The sequence below is a fragment of the Berghia stephanieae genome, chromosome 1 (assembly GCF_034508935.2).
Source record: "Berghia stephanieae isolate SIO BIC M18660-M18661 chromosome 1, UCSD_Bste_1.3, whole genome shotgun sequence".
In the NCBI taxonomy this organism is placed as follows: domain Eukaryota; kingdom Metazoa; phylum Mollusca; class Gastropoda; order Nudibranchia; family Aeolidiidae; genus Berghia; species Berghia stephanieae.
Window position 1 is genome coordinate 120,123,470 of NC_088360.1, and position 15,000 is coordinate 120,138,469.

At 33.9% G+C, this 15,000-nt stretch overlaps 1 protein-coding gene across 1 annotated transcript in view; it reads left to right on the forward strand.

Annotated features, from left to right (window-relative positions):
- Positions 1–15,000, forward strand: part of LOC144962928 (uncharacterized) — a 26,356-nt gene that overhangs the window by 4,290 nt on the left and 7,066 nt on the right. Inside the window, exons 3-12 of the mRNA XM_078896336.1 lie at positions 884–989; positions 3,067–3,205; positions 4,253–4,376; positions 6,229–6,425; positions 6,836–6,943; positions 7,487–7,580; positions 8,713–8,762; positions 9,407–9,488; positions 11,126–11,211; positions 11,757–11,948. Coding sequence (XP_078752462.1) covers positions 884–989; positions 3,067–3,205; positions 4,253–4,376; positions 6,229–6,425; positions 6,836–6,943; positions 7,487–7,580; positions 8,713–8,762; positions 9,407–9,488; positions 11,126–11,211; positions 11,757–11,948 — 1,178 coding nt within the window. The remainder of the gene's footprint in view (positions 1–883; positions 990–3,066; positions 3,206–4,252; positions 4,377–6,228; positions 6,426–6,835; positions 6,944–7,486; positions 7,581–8,712; positions 8,763–9,406; positions 9,489–11,125; positions 11,212–11,756; positions 11,949–15,000) is intronic.

A 15,000-nucleotide genomic window follows, 5' to 3' on the forward strand; every position in this document is an offset into this window, starting at 1 on the left:
GGGCATTTTAGCTTAGGATCTTTAAACCCACATTTGCTCACTTAGATGTCGCATTCTCCATTCCGTATAGGAATGATACTGCGACGACACCTCGTGATACAAGCCTATTTTTCGTTATTTACTACAAGTTTACTTCATTTTCTTTTCATTTAAGGCCTTACACACTAACATTCCCTTGATGAGATAAAATACAAATTATGGTCGCTTGGAACAAACAACCGCACTTTTTACAGCCACATCATGTGTCCGATTGTTGCAGAAAAATAGTGTAATTAATTTACAATCAAGATATTGTTAACTTAAATGGGATCCCCTAGGCCAAAAGCCCTCTATGAAAAGTCGGGTATATTTTTCTGTTTGTGACTACTGCCTCAAAATGGTATTAAGTCGGATTGATTTAGATGCTAGAATTTGAATTTATACTGAACAAAAAACAGAGAGAGAAAAAGATATAGAGAGAGAGAGAAGAGAGAGAGAGAGAGAGAGAGAGACAAAGAGAGAGATAGACAGAGAGAGAGAGACAGAGAGAGAGAGAGAGAGAAATAAAAGAGAGAGAGACAGAGGGAGAGACAGAGAGAGAGAGAGAGAGAGAGAGAGAGAGAGAGATGCGTTAAAGGGTTTTTCTGTTTGTTTCATTGAAAAGAACAGATATAATTTTTTGAAGCTGTAAAACCAACCCAAAAGATTAACATTCTCGTCATGTTCCCATTAAAATCTGTTTGTGGCATGTCATTCACCTCGACATGATACCGTTTTGAGACAATGGGTTACATTCTTTAATTTATTGATTCTTCCAACGATTGTGTGCATTTATTATAAAGGTACACAATGGTATCAGTAACCATATGTCATGTTTTCCGTGAATTACCTCCCCTGTTTACAGATCGCAGCATCAACAGTGCCAGTTCCGTGTTCCCAACATCGACCCCCATCCACACCCCTCCCAGCAGCAAGCCATCCACCAGATCTAATTCTTTGGCCACAACAGGGTAAGTGAAGAAATAGCCCTTTTAGTGAAGTTGCTTCTATTGTTAAGAAAGACCTAGAAAATGTTGGTGTGAACAATATTGGGTTTAATTCAACTATATCATTCCAGATTTAAATCATGCTGACTTAAATCTTCAAATTTAAAACCTGGTTTAAGAATTTTTTTACAAATTTGGGATCACTTCTACAGATCAATATATTGAGTCAATATTTCCTTAACATATTGTAAAAAAGCGTGTTGTCAATATACGGCAGCACCGTAATAGGTTCCGTGAATGAAAACCAAATTATATAACTTCGAGCACCTATCCTTTGATTTAAAACATTAGACTATAATCTATTTTTTCCGTGTCAATTAATCGTAAAAAAAAGACAAAATGCCATAATTTTTCCTCCAAATGTCGAAGGAAAATAGAATTACACGCACCAACGTGTACTTTTTTGCAGGTTTGATAACACAGCTTGTTTTGGTCTCATTGTTGTAATTGTAATGGAAATACTCCCAAACCAACTCAAAATATTGTACATTGCATCATGCAACAATGTTAAAACAGGCTCATACTTGCATTCGGATGTCAGACCTGTTAATATATGCATATAGGGCATACCCGATGCATTCATCGGTAGAATTAAAGAAAGTGAAATATAGAAATGGCTTTTTAATAGGTCAATGGTTGCCAAATTTCCCATGAGGTTTTAAACTTGTATATGTGTGAAAACCTGCACTTTTTTGTTTAATTAAGACATAAGATATATACTTATGGGACCAATCGTCTCAAAACAGTAATATTTTGGATTGAACATGATGCTAAAATTGACTTTGAAGTTTAACTTATACAGTTTAAGTTAAAACAATGCCGTCATTGAGGAGAGTGGGTTTTTATTTCTTAAACGTCCAGTTAAAACCCCCTGAAAATGACGAATTCCTTCTTTTTTTTTTTTACTTTAAACTCAATTTTTGTCCATCAACCACATCCCGACCGACGAGCACGTATTTGTAGATTTGATGTAAGGGAACGCAATTGTGGGATTGATTTAATATTGATGTAAGGGAAAGCATTTTAGAGGTTGATTTAGCATTGATGTAAGGGAACGCTATTGTGGGCTTAATTTAACATTGATGTAAGGGAACACAATTGTGAGTTTGAATAAACATTAATGTAAGGGAACACAATAGTGAGTTTGATTTAACATTGATGTAAGGGAACGCAATTGTGGGCTTGATTTAACATTGATGTAAGGGTACGCAATTGTGGGATTGATTTAATATTGATGTAAGGGAATGCATTTTAGGGCTTGATTTAGCATTGATGTAAGGGAAGGCAATTGTGGGATTGATTTAACATTGATGTAAGGGTACGCAATTTTGGGCTTAATTTAACATTGATATAACGGAACGCAATTGTGAGTTTGATTTAACATTGATGTAAGGGAACGCAATTGTGGGCTTGGTTTAACATTGTTGTACTAGATAAAAAGTTACGTTGATTTGAGAGTATTTCAATAACAATAATGAGCCCATGACAATTTAGGCTGTCAGACCTGTAAATAAGTACACGTCAATCCTAATAACCTCATAATAACCTGATTGTTGCAGTGAATCATATATAATTTCTCACGTTATAGGAAATATATCAGCTAAAAAACTGAACAGACGGGCACTAGATAATTGGCAGAGTCTGAAAACAGAACGCGATATTGGGCTTGATTTGACATTGTTGTAATAGACAAGATTTTCGGTGGTTTGAGAGTATTTCATTAACGACAATGAGTCCTTAACAATTTGGGTTATCAGACCTGCAAAAAAGTACATTGATCGAAGCGAAGTTATCAAAGAATACTATTTCCTGCCCATCAATGTTTTTGTTTATTCATCTTAACAACGCCACTATCACATTATCTCATTCGCCTGTAGTGTTTCATCATTCCTGTTTTGTTGATAAAGGGGAAACCCGAAACGTCCATTTCATATGTTTTCGTATATTAAATTGAAGCATACATTCAATTTCACATTGTTATTCATTTCAAAGAATTTAATAATTTTAGATGTTTATTATTTTTCGAAATCTTTCTCATTAGATCAAAGCTTTTAAAATCCGATGCATGTGACGACAGGGTGAATAATGAAGATCTCATTGACAGTGATGACAACGAGTCACTTGGGTTTGATCCCGTGTACAGTAAAGACTATGACATCAAGAAACAAAGAGTCCTCAAGGTAAACCTGTGTGTTCTACGGGTTTCAGTGTCCAAGCAACAAATTGCCTCAAGATAGAGATGATGTATGCATAAATACAGTAGATCTGTTGGTATACGACGTATAGAAATGAAAATGACGATGGGGGTGATGATGATGATGATGATGATGATGATGATGATGATGATGATGATGATGATGATGATGATGATAATGGTGACGATTATGATGATGATTGTGGTGATTTTAACTATAATGATCATTCGTCTTCTTCTTCTTCTTCTTCTTCTTCTTCTTCTTCTTCTTCTTCTTCTTCTTCTTCTTCTTCTTCTTCTTCTTCTATTTCTTCTTCTTTTTTCCTCTGAGTGCACATCACACTGCTTCATTTTCCCATCAGACCACATGGAGCCAGATTACCAATTCATTTTGCCAGTTAGGTGCCATTTTTGTACAAGCCTTTTTTTTTCAATATCCAGCACTGCCTATAGCTAAGAACTCATTCATTCCTGAGTCGAGTTGCGTAATCCAAGGATACAACGATGGGGCCTAAGCTTTTTATTGTTATTCAAACGGTCACTAATAACGCTCAAAATTTCCCTGGGCTTTAATATGCGACCAGATACGAGATAAAAGTCTCAGACATAGATTCTGGACGATGTAGGGAAAGAGGGAAGGATACCATTCTGAAAGCCTTGAAGCAAACACCAAGAAGAGCGATATCACTGTGTAAGTGTGACGTATGATTTATATTGCTTTACATTAACAAAACACTTCTATCTATTTTGGTCAGACATATTTTTGCCTAAAATATCTGTGATTTAATATTCATTTTAATTTTAACCTCAAAATTCTCAACCTGGGACTTGTCTTAAGTTTTAAATTTGAGAATTTTAAACAAATTCAGATGGTTCTTTAATTTTTTCATAATATTTGAAGTAATTCTGACCAAAATGAAAAAATGTATTTTGTCACTATCTGGCATTATAGGCCTACGAGGGGAAATGGGGGGTATTCGTCATGGTACACAAGGAGAGGATATTATTGCATGTATTGTCTTATATCACCCAGGGCAAATTTAAGGAGGTGCTTAATAGCTATTTCCCCGATTTGATAAAATCAAACAAGATGGTTGTCCCTGACACGTCACCAGTCGATGAAGCAGACTATGATACAGATCTGGATGAAGATTTAGGTATGATGTCGTGTGTGTATTTACGTTTATATCATATTGTGTATAGGTATGTACTGTGTATTTGTGCGGCTATTTTGTCATGTGGTATGCCACTCGCTTTCAAATCGGAAGGTTTTGGGTTCGAGCCTCGCTCGGCGGAAATATGTGTCCTTGGAAAAGGCTCTTTACTAATATTCTCCTACCGTACTCATGTGTAAAATGAGTAATTGACCGTTAACAGCGTTGTCTCTGTCGGGGAAAAAATAATATCGTCCAGCAGGCGTCATGTTTCGTTCTACATGTTACGTGTTGGTGTTGGTCAGGGACCCTTTGTAAAGCTCTTTGAACACGTTTAGTGGATATTGCGATATGTAAAAATAATCTCAGAAAAGTGACCCATTGCCTAAAGCCAGTATTATGTCGAGGTATTTTTAATGTGTGTTGTTACTTTTTTTTTAGGGAAGTGAGTGATGAAGATTAAATCAAACAGCTTTTATAATAAGTGGCTACGTGACAAGGTTGAAAGAAAAGTATTCACTAATTTGAAATCGAGTCAAAGAGAAGGCCATTAAAGGAATGATAATCAAATTTTAGATAGCTAAGTTTTTCTAAGCCTACGGAATAATGGAGTGAGATGAAAACCGTTCTTATTTTTGTATTACTAAAATAAAAATTTAGAAAAATAAAGGTGATACACACAGAAAGCTTTCGGAACATTGAATAATAATGTCCTCTCATGACCTTTTGGCATTTTCCAATATTTAAAAATTTCTGTATAAAAAGCAAAATCGCATTACTCACACCAGTTTTATGTGATATTTGACTGCTTGAAATTTGGCAGAAAAGGGGGTCTTTACCAGCCAGATTCCATGTTTGATTCCTGCCTTGCTTTTACCATACTATGCAAAGTTTTATTTCCAAGACATCTACATTTTTCAACATGGACCAATGTGTTCTTACTAACAGGTCTGACAATCCAAATTGTTATGGGCTCATTGTTGTAATGGAAATACTCTCAGACCAACGCAAAATATTGTCCATTACAACAATGTTAAATCAAGCCCATAATTGTATCTTGCTATCACACCTGCTTATATGTGCACCTAGACCTAGACCAAAGTTCTCATATTTACCACAATTCTGATTTCTATAATAATAATAATAATAATAATAATAATAATAATAATAATACTAATAATAATAATAATAATAATAATCATAATAATAATAAAAACAAAATAATAATAATGATGATGATGATGATGATGATGATGATGATGATGATGATGATGATGATGATAATAGTAATAATAATAATAATAATAATAATAATAATAATAATAATAATAATAATAATAATAATAATAATAATATTTATTGTCCAAATGGGCTATTATTGTTAGGTTACAGCTCTTGTAATAAACGGAAAAAAGTAATTAAAATAGTGGTAATAATGATGATGATAATAATCCTGATGATAATTATATATAATAAAATAAAATAATATAATAATAATAATAATAATAATAATAATAATAATAATATAAATAATAATAATAATAATAATAATAATAATAATAATAATAATAATAATAATAATATAATAATAATAAAATAATAATAATATAATAATAATAATAATAATAATAATAATAATAATAATAATAATAATAATAATAATAATAATAATAATAATAATAATAATATAATAATAATAATAATAATAATAGTAATAATAATAATAATAATAATAATAATAATAAATAATAATAATAATAATAATATAATAATAATAGTAATAGTAATAATAATAATAGTAATAATAATAATAATCATAATAATAATAAGATAGTTTTGTTGAAACTTTGAACAGGCCTTGAACTTTTAGCTGACGAACGAGCGAAGAGCAGCAAAGAAGACGGCCTCTGTGCAGAGTACAAGCAACGATGCCGGAAATATAAGGTTGTACCAAATTCATTCTTTCTTCGACACATTACCGACGACGAAATGAGACTTCGGTACCGGTATCTCGGATACGGTGATTCGGCAACAATGTCACATGAAATACAGGTTGGTATTGAATGAATTCAGATGACTTTCACTCGGCTCCTTGCTATTGTTCATGCAACTCCAGATCCTGAATATCGTCCTCACTAAATTAGGCCTGTCAGACAGTCAACAAGGAGGTTACACGTGGTTTTATGTGTTGATACAATTAAGTACTGGTGGACAGTACTGGTGTGTTATTTAGTTAATTGTATACCATCAATAAACACCACAATATGTTCTGCCTTCTCTCCTGTTTTCGCCCCTGAATCCATGAGTCGTGATTTCTTTTCAATTTATTATATTCTCCCCCTTTTTAGTGTTAAATATAATAATTTCAAGGAACTAGAAATATGGATTTTTGCTTGCTTCCACAAAATGTTGACAACTATTCAAGTTTAAATATCATCATTACCGTTTCTCTTCTTTATCAGAACCAGCCAAGCGTTACCAGCCTAGACCTGCAGGATAACGCTATGGGGCCTGCGGGCATGTTGTGCTTTGCTGAGATGCTCAAAACCAACGCTTATATCACACAGGCTGTAAGCAGAACATATAATTTTAACACATATAGAAATATCAAAAACGCATATCCAAGAATTATCTTTAAAGTGAAAATATTAGAAAATATTATAAATTCATCATTGTCACACATCTAAATTTATAATGTAACACAGAGGGATATTTCAATTTTGGTTTTTAGCTTTAAAAAAACCATAGACTTGTAACAAATTTAATTACTGAACAATGTACCGAAGAGATTTGTGTTATACTTCTCGGCGCTCTGTATAGTAGTACCTACCTAATCTTAATCCATGTCCCCGTTTTATTTCCAAAATTAAATTAAATTAAATTCTAGAGAAGAAAAAAATAACAGCTCAGTGCTTATTTTCGCTGAATCTGTAGCAGTAAGGAAATGTTCTTTTTGGCGAAAAGCATTTTTGTGACCTTTAATATGTGTAACTTCAGTCATAAGCAATGTTGTCAGTAAAAGGATTATAAACTTATGTTAATTATGCAAATACTCTTTGTAAAATGATAAGGTACACAAAGTAAAATTTGATATTAATGTATTATATTGCCAGAACTTTGCCTATAACGATGTCGGTGTATTTGGAGCCAGGCTGATGAAATTCATCCTTTTAAAAAATGTCCGGCTTGTCAAACTTAACATGGCTGGTAAGAAGGATTCCTGGCTAGGATTTTTTAAAAGAAAACATAGTTAATGTGAGGATTGGAAGGAGATTGAAACTATCTTGGAAAAGTATGCGTGACTATTACAGATACTTAAAATGTTTATTTCAATCATTTAAAAAAATAGTCTTTAATTTTACCGAATGTAGAATACAAGGGACACGATTCTTGTGGAAATAGAATTCAAACCAATTGATAATTCGATCGACTAACGCCTAAAATTAAGTCTTTGTAATTTTCAGAAATTCATAAACTATATAACAACGTGAAATGGACACATTGACCGTTATATCAGAAAGAGATGAGATTCAAGAACTGAAATAAATACATAACTAACGAAACCGGAAATGTATAAAATGCTTGACTCGCTATCATCCTTATGACATCAATGTTGTGATTATCAAACTTTATATTTCAATAAGATGGCTCTAAGTATACTCGAAAATTCACCAAAGCTTCATTGACAATGTCCCTAAAAAGAGCAGAATATCCGAAGGCGAAAGATCTCTCGCCTGCTTCAATCACAGCTTGGTGACTCTTGGATCAGATTATAATGGGCAGTCTATTTTTGAAATATCTAGGGAAAGGGGGGGGGGGGGGCGAAGTGGCCGAATGGTTAAGGCATTGACCTGTAAATTCCAGGGATCGAATCCCATTTTAAACACTTTCGTTTTTTACCTGACAAGATTATTAACTCCCAATTTGCTCATTCCGGATAACATGGATGACTCCTGATGACATGAAGAAACGAAGTGAGTAGGAAAGTGCCAGAACACAACAGAGAATTAAAACTTCGCGGTGGCGATGGGGGCTCGAACCCGCGATCCTACTGCTACGACAACTCCGTCTGGCTGGGGAGATCGTGACTCTACCGTGTGCGTTATCCACGACCCCTGATGACATCAAACGTTTGTTGATGGATCGTCTATATTCCTTCGTGGAATGCCTAAGCAGGGGCATTTCACGATACCTCGCGGAATAGCGTAATTTATTATATTGTTAATAAACTGACTTAGCCAGACTCCGAATCCACAAATTAAATGTGACCACCGTTTTCTGATAACGCATATATTTTACTTAAAACTGACATATTATTATTATGATTCTCTATTTTTAGGCAACAAGTTTGGAGAAAGAGGAGCAAAATACTGTGCAATCGCCATCAATGTAAGAACATTTTTCTTCAAGTATAAGAATTTTCCTAATAATTATTCAAAGTTTGTTGATGGCTCTCGTAATAAGAAAAGTAAGAAACGGTATGTAAATGAGCGCCGATGGATAGAATACAGAATTAAATTTAGCTTTGATAAGTGTTGAGTCTTTAGTAATAATTTTACATTATGAGAACAAGCTAAGAACTACACCAAAACTGGACCTATTGAAACTTAAATAAAGAAAAGGGAATGGTGAGGATAGCCTGCAAGCAATATCACCTAGCAGAAAATAAAATAAAATAAAATAAAAATAACACCGGGCTTTGGACTGGAACCCGCAGGGAAAGAGGAGGGTTGGTCGACTAAAGCAAAAATGGCGACGAAGCATTGAGACCGAGATAAAGGCAAACCTGGGTCCAAATAAGAGCGATGATGGATTATCCTTATTGACGACCAGTATAATATTTAGACTAGAAAATAAGATACCATCACTCTGAAACCAGAAGATCAATTACACAAGGTACCTATTCAGTCCCCCAAAAGAGTAGTTTTACACTTCCAATAAAAAGGAACCAGTTTTTTTAACATTAGATTTTTCTTTCCTATTGTATTTTGATCTTGTATAACAATTTCTTACTATCTCTTTTTTTTTTGTAGACAAATTCAACTTTGAAGGAATTTGACATTTCTCACAATGGGATTTCAGATGAAGGAGTCACACTCATTGGAAAAGCACTGGGTTGAGTAGAATTTTAGTACAGTAAAGTGCTTTTCACATCCTTTTTTAAAACAATGCGTCTTTACAATAATCTCTCTCTCTCTCTCTCTCTCTCTCTCTCTCTCTCTCTCTCTCTCTCTCTCTTTCTTTCTTTCTTTCTTTCTCTCTCTCTCTCTCTCTCTCTCTCTCTCTCTCTCTCTCTCTCTCTCTCTCTCTTTCTCTTTCTCTCTACTTTACTCTCGTCTCTTTCTCTCTCTGTTCTTCTTTCGATGTTTCTTTCTCTCTATACGTTTTATTTTTCTCCATCCTTTCCTTCCTTCAGACTTTCAATAATCTCATCATGCTAAATCATCTGTGATTGCCTATGTATCTGTCTACATACGTATTTCTTTTTATTTATAACTCCTATCTACCTGTTTTGTCTATCAAACTCATATGAATTGCCACAAAATCCAAACACTCAAGGGCCTTGGGTATTCACCTCTAAAAACCTCTTTCTAATACAGAGATTAAAATTCCTTTGATTCTCAATCAGGCCTGTTCTGGTAAAATGTTTATGGTGATACTTTTAAAATGGGCATTTTATGAAATAAAGATAATGATAGATTTAAGAAAAATCTTACATTTCTCTTAAACTGGATGACCAGACGGATGCTTACAAGAACTAGTTATCAAATGAATGTGAAAAAAGTCTCTAAATTATCATATTTATAGTTCGTGTTGTTGCCATAAACTTTCAAATAACAATTGCGGTTTCTTTCTATTGAATTCAAAATAATTGTATTAAAAACCCAACAATTGTTTTGTCAAAGTTTGGATCGGGTTTGAATAATTATTTTCTCAATGGCCTTGTAAGACTTTTGGGGCCCATCTTTATGCCCCAATAACACATCAAATAATTTTTTTAATGCCATAGTCTTTTGACATCTGTCCATATTTCCTAACAAACTTTCCTCGGGGCCCTATAAGATTTTTGGCACCTATCGTTATGCCCCATTAACACATCAAATAACTTTTCTCGGGGCCCTTATAAGACTTTTAGCATCTAACCATATTCCCAATAGACATCGAATAATTCTTCTCATGGCCTTGTAAGAATATTAACATCCATCAATATTCCCTTATAACACATGGATACACTTTTCTCAATGGCCTTTTAAGACTTTTAACATCTATCCCAATTCCCAAATAGGACATTGGATAACTTTTCTCAACGGCCGTGTAAGACGTTAACCATCTATCCATATTCCCCAATAACATATCGAGTAACTGTTATCGGAGCCTTGTAAGACTTCTGAGGATCCTAATTGTTAACTCAACTGATATGAAACTCGACTCACAAGCAAACGTGCCATTCCGAATCTAGGTAGATTTGAGTTTCTTTTTCCTCAATATGCTGTTATCTTTACCATGCAGATTCCAGTTTCTTTTTTATTCGAGTCCTTTGTTCAAATAGCATAACTTGGTGGCTGGGTCTCTCAGATCTGGTTGAAGGTAGTTTAAGATAAACTAACGTCCGATCCAGAGATAGGCTAACGTTGCATCCAAAGGGTGTCAAGAATGGTTATTATTGTTGAACACTGCGAAACTAGGATAAACCCTCGTTCTGAAATATTTATGGACATGATGATTGACAAGGATTTTGCTCTCATTTTCAGCTAATAATTACAGCCTCGAGGTTCTCAACTTGAGCTGGAACAACTTTGGTCGAAAGGGAGCCGCAAATCTTGCTAAAGGATTGAAGGTTTGTGCTCAAAGAGATTTATTATTTTTATATTCTTCAACTTAGACCCACTGGTGCGATGTAAGAAATGTTTGAAGGATAATGACATTGCTTTATTTTAAGAGAGTTTATATTAAAAGCGTTATGCCATTTTCCATATCTATCGGCACTGTTGATGAAAACCTATCACGTATCCATTATTTGTGTAGATAAGATTTTTAAAAATTCACAATGATAGTTTGTGAGTTAATGAATTATTTTATGAGTCATCAACGTGTTACAAATTTTTTTTAATGATCTCCCACTCACTCCTTCTCCTGACCAAAGTGGTCATAGAGGAGGCATGGGAGATTATATTGAGGTAAGAGCCCTCTATCCAAATTTGTCTTCAGCTTTTTAATTAATGTTGACAAATGGATAACCATCGGCTTATTGTCCTTAAAGCAGAAATGAATCCATGACCATTATCAGTAACATTTTCATTATCCGAGCCAAGATATTTTACAGCCGTTAAATTTCATCGTGCAATTCATATTCTAAATTGATATCCATTCTTTAACATTTAGATGAATTCCAAGCTTCGTGTACTCAACTTATCGATGAACGGGTGTCACGAGGAGGGCTCTCGAGCTTTGATAAGCGCTTTGAAATACAACAGTTCATTAGAAGATTTGGACCTCAGCAGTAACAGGATTGCGGAGGAGGGAGCCAAAACGTTTGCCAAATCATTGCCTTACTTACGGCTTCAATCTATTCATGTAAGTATTGACTAATTAAAACCTCACAAACGCATACCCTTCCCCCTTCCCATAATACAATTATATAATTCAAAAGGTTGTAGTGTAATCATAACAGGTGACGAGAAATTAACTATAAAGTATTATTTAATGTGAAACAGGAACATACCGACGAAATAACTTGGTCGATACGGCATTCAACTGTCAATCCGTACGTAGATTCAATTTTCCCGTCGAGTATATGTGAAAGGAATATCATAAATGAAGGAATTAATTAACTAATTAAGTTCTGTATTTACTTCTTGTCTATCTATTTATTTAATTGCTTAACTATTTATATATATTCATTATTATGTCATCTCAAATATTTGATTCCATATCTTAATGGTATTCCCCATCCCTTGACAACTAAAATAACTACAATCTTACCCGAGAAAATTTAAATTTCATTTTCATTATGAAAAGATTGGATTTTAATTTGTTTATTTATGGAACGGTAACGACGAGCTTGGACTTTAGGCGAGCTATCTGAGTTTTAATCTTCGTCTTGGAAAAGATAATTGACACGCCTTGTTTTAACAAAGATGAAAAAATAAGTTAAATTTCGGTTCAAAATACATGATCACACATTTCGATCTGTTTCTCTCAAACCTTCTTGTGTATCGTCACAAGTCTTTGCATACAGTCTTAGATTTTACTTGAAATAATGAATCCTAAGTTTGAATAATATATCAATTATGGTTATTAAGCAATAGCTAATTCCTTTGATGCTATTCTGTGTTTTCATTGTTACTACACAGAACATTAGAATTATACAGTAACACACACAATATAATAAGGACTATTTCCAAGAAGGAGAATCGGGTGGACACAGAACAGAATTATTGACCCCACCGGCTCTATTTCCACACAAAACAAACCAACATACCGTACACTGTTTTCATCCCTGTTAAACTCACACAATAATATCGTGGGCGATTTTTTGGTGAAAAGGAAAGAGTGTAGAATTTAATCTGTGCGACCTCCTAAATTCTACCTGTTTGTTCTGATATTTCTCAATGCCGCTATAAATCTCGTGATTAACATAAGTGCAGTTTGTTCAAATGTCGCTAAATAACGATATGAACACGTTGTTTTATAAAAAATACGGTAAATCTATTTTATGATGCAAGGCAGCTTCCTTAATTTGTATAGGTCGTTGATTAACTAATTTTTGAACCAGTTGTTTTCCCAATGTGCAAAAAATAGTTAGTAAGGTCTAGAGCACTCTGAGCCACCATGTCAAATTTCAACGAAATTTATCTGACGGTTTCAAAGATACAAGTCAAAGAGTGTGAGCATTAATTTTGAAATAGACAAAGAAGTTTCTAGATTGTAGAGCAGTATGTCTTCAACCCCCCCCCCTCCCCCACCCCCTCCCAAAAAAAAAAAGAAGATTGCAGTACCGATCATAGCAAAGTGAGTGACCCCTCTCGTTTTCAGTTGCCGAACCAAACAGGAACCGAACGCGAACGTTATATCTCGGAATAAACTTTTTTTTCAGTTATCTACCAACAAAGTGAACAACACACGGAGTTTCTTTGTAAATGTTTTAGAACACCTTTTGGATGTTAGTTCTCACTAAATAGATATGAAAAATAATATAAGCGTTTTAGGTTCGCCTAGTTTTGTGTGCTGGAAGGTTTCATAATATAATAATAATAATAATAATATAATAATAATAATAATACTTTATTGCATCCCAAAAAGGAAATTTTTTGTACAGACGTGTTATAATTTACACATAAGATAAAAATACAATGGAAATAGGATGTATATATATAAAAAAGGAGCAGCTCTATAACCAGAGCTGCGCTTTATAATATGAATAATTTCAACACTGTAAAATAGTTAAAACTGTCACTATAAATTGAAAATTGAAAAGATTGCAAAACAAATAAATTAATAAATTAATATTTATATTTTTAAAAAGTAAAAATGAGAAATAATTATATAAAATGATTATTGCTTGTTGTTATAAAGCCTAATGCTGGACGGCAGAAAGATTTTCGGTGTCTCTCTGTTTTCGTTGAAATAGAGAAAGGGCGACCACTTCTTTCTGACATAATAATTGATGGTCTTAGTGGATGATACTGGTCATTTAATATTTTAGTTATTTTATTTATACAAAATTTCTCGTATAAAAGATCTACATCGTCAACATCATTTATATAGCGTTTAATGGATTTTTTAATATTTGAATTTATTTTGTTCCTTTCCACTGCTAAGCAATTGCCTCCCCAAGCTGTTATACAAAATGACAAAACACTTTCGATTACTGCTCTATAAAATAATGTGCAGAGGGTTTTATCTATTCTAAACTGAGAGAGTTTCGATAAAAAATATGTACGTCTGCACATCTTATGCCTAATTATTTTCAAGTGTTCATCCCACTTGAGCCTGTCATCAATCGTTACACCAAGGTATTTGTAGTGAGGAACTCGCTGGACGAATTGGTCCTTTAATTTTAACGGTTCTATCGGTTCCTTCACTCTCCTAAAGTCAATCACTAGCTCCTTTGTCTTGCTTATGTTAAGCTCTAGGTGGTGGGCATCACACCAAGACACAAATCTATCAATTTCTTGCCTATAAGCCACTTCGTTGCCATTTGTTATGAGGCCTTGAAGAGCGGTGTCATCTGCAAACTTTATTAAAGGTACACTCAGGTTTTGACTTCTACAGTCATTCGTGTATATTGTGAATAATACAGGGGACAATACACAACCTTGAGGAGCACCAGTATTTGTAGTTATACAGGAAGATTTGTTTTGCCCTAATTGAACATATTGTGCTCTCTCCGTAAGAAATTCGAGCACCCAAGCAATTATATACTTGTTTAAATTCAGACTAGTCAATTTTTGAACAACCAACTGAGGTTGCATTGTATTGAACGCTGAAGAAAAATCTGCAAAAAGCAATCTGCAATAGCTCCTAGCGTGATCTAGATGCCTGTAGATGTTGTTTGTAAACAGCAAAATGGCATCCTCTACGCCACGTCCTGGTTTGTAAGCAAATTGATGACTATCACTCAATG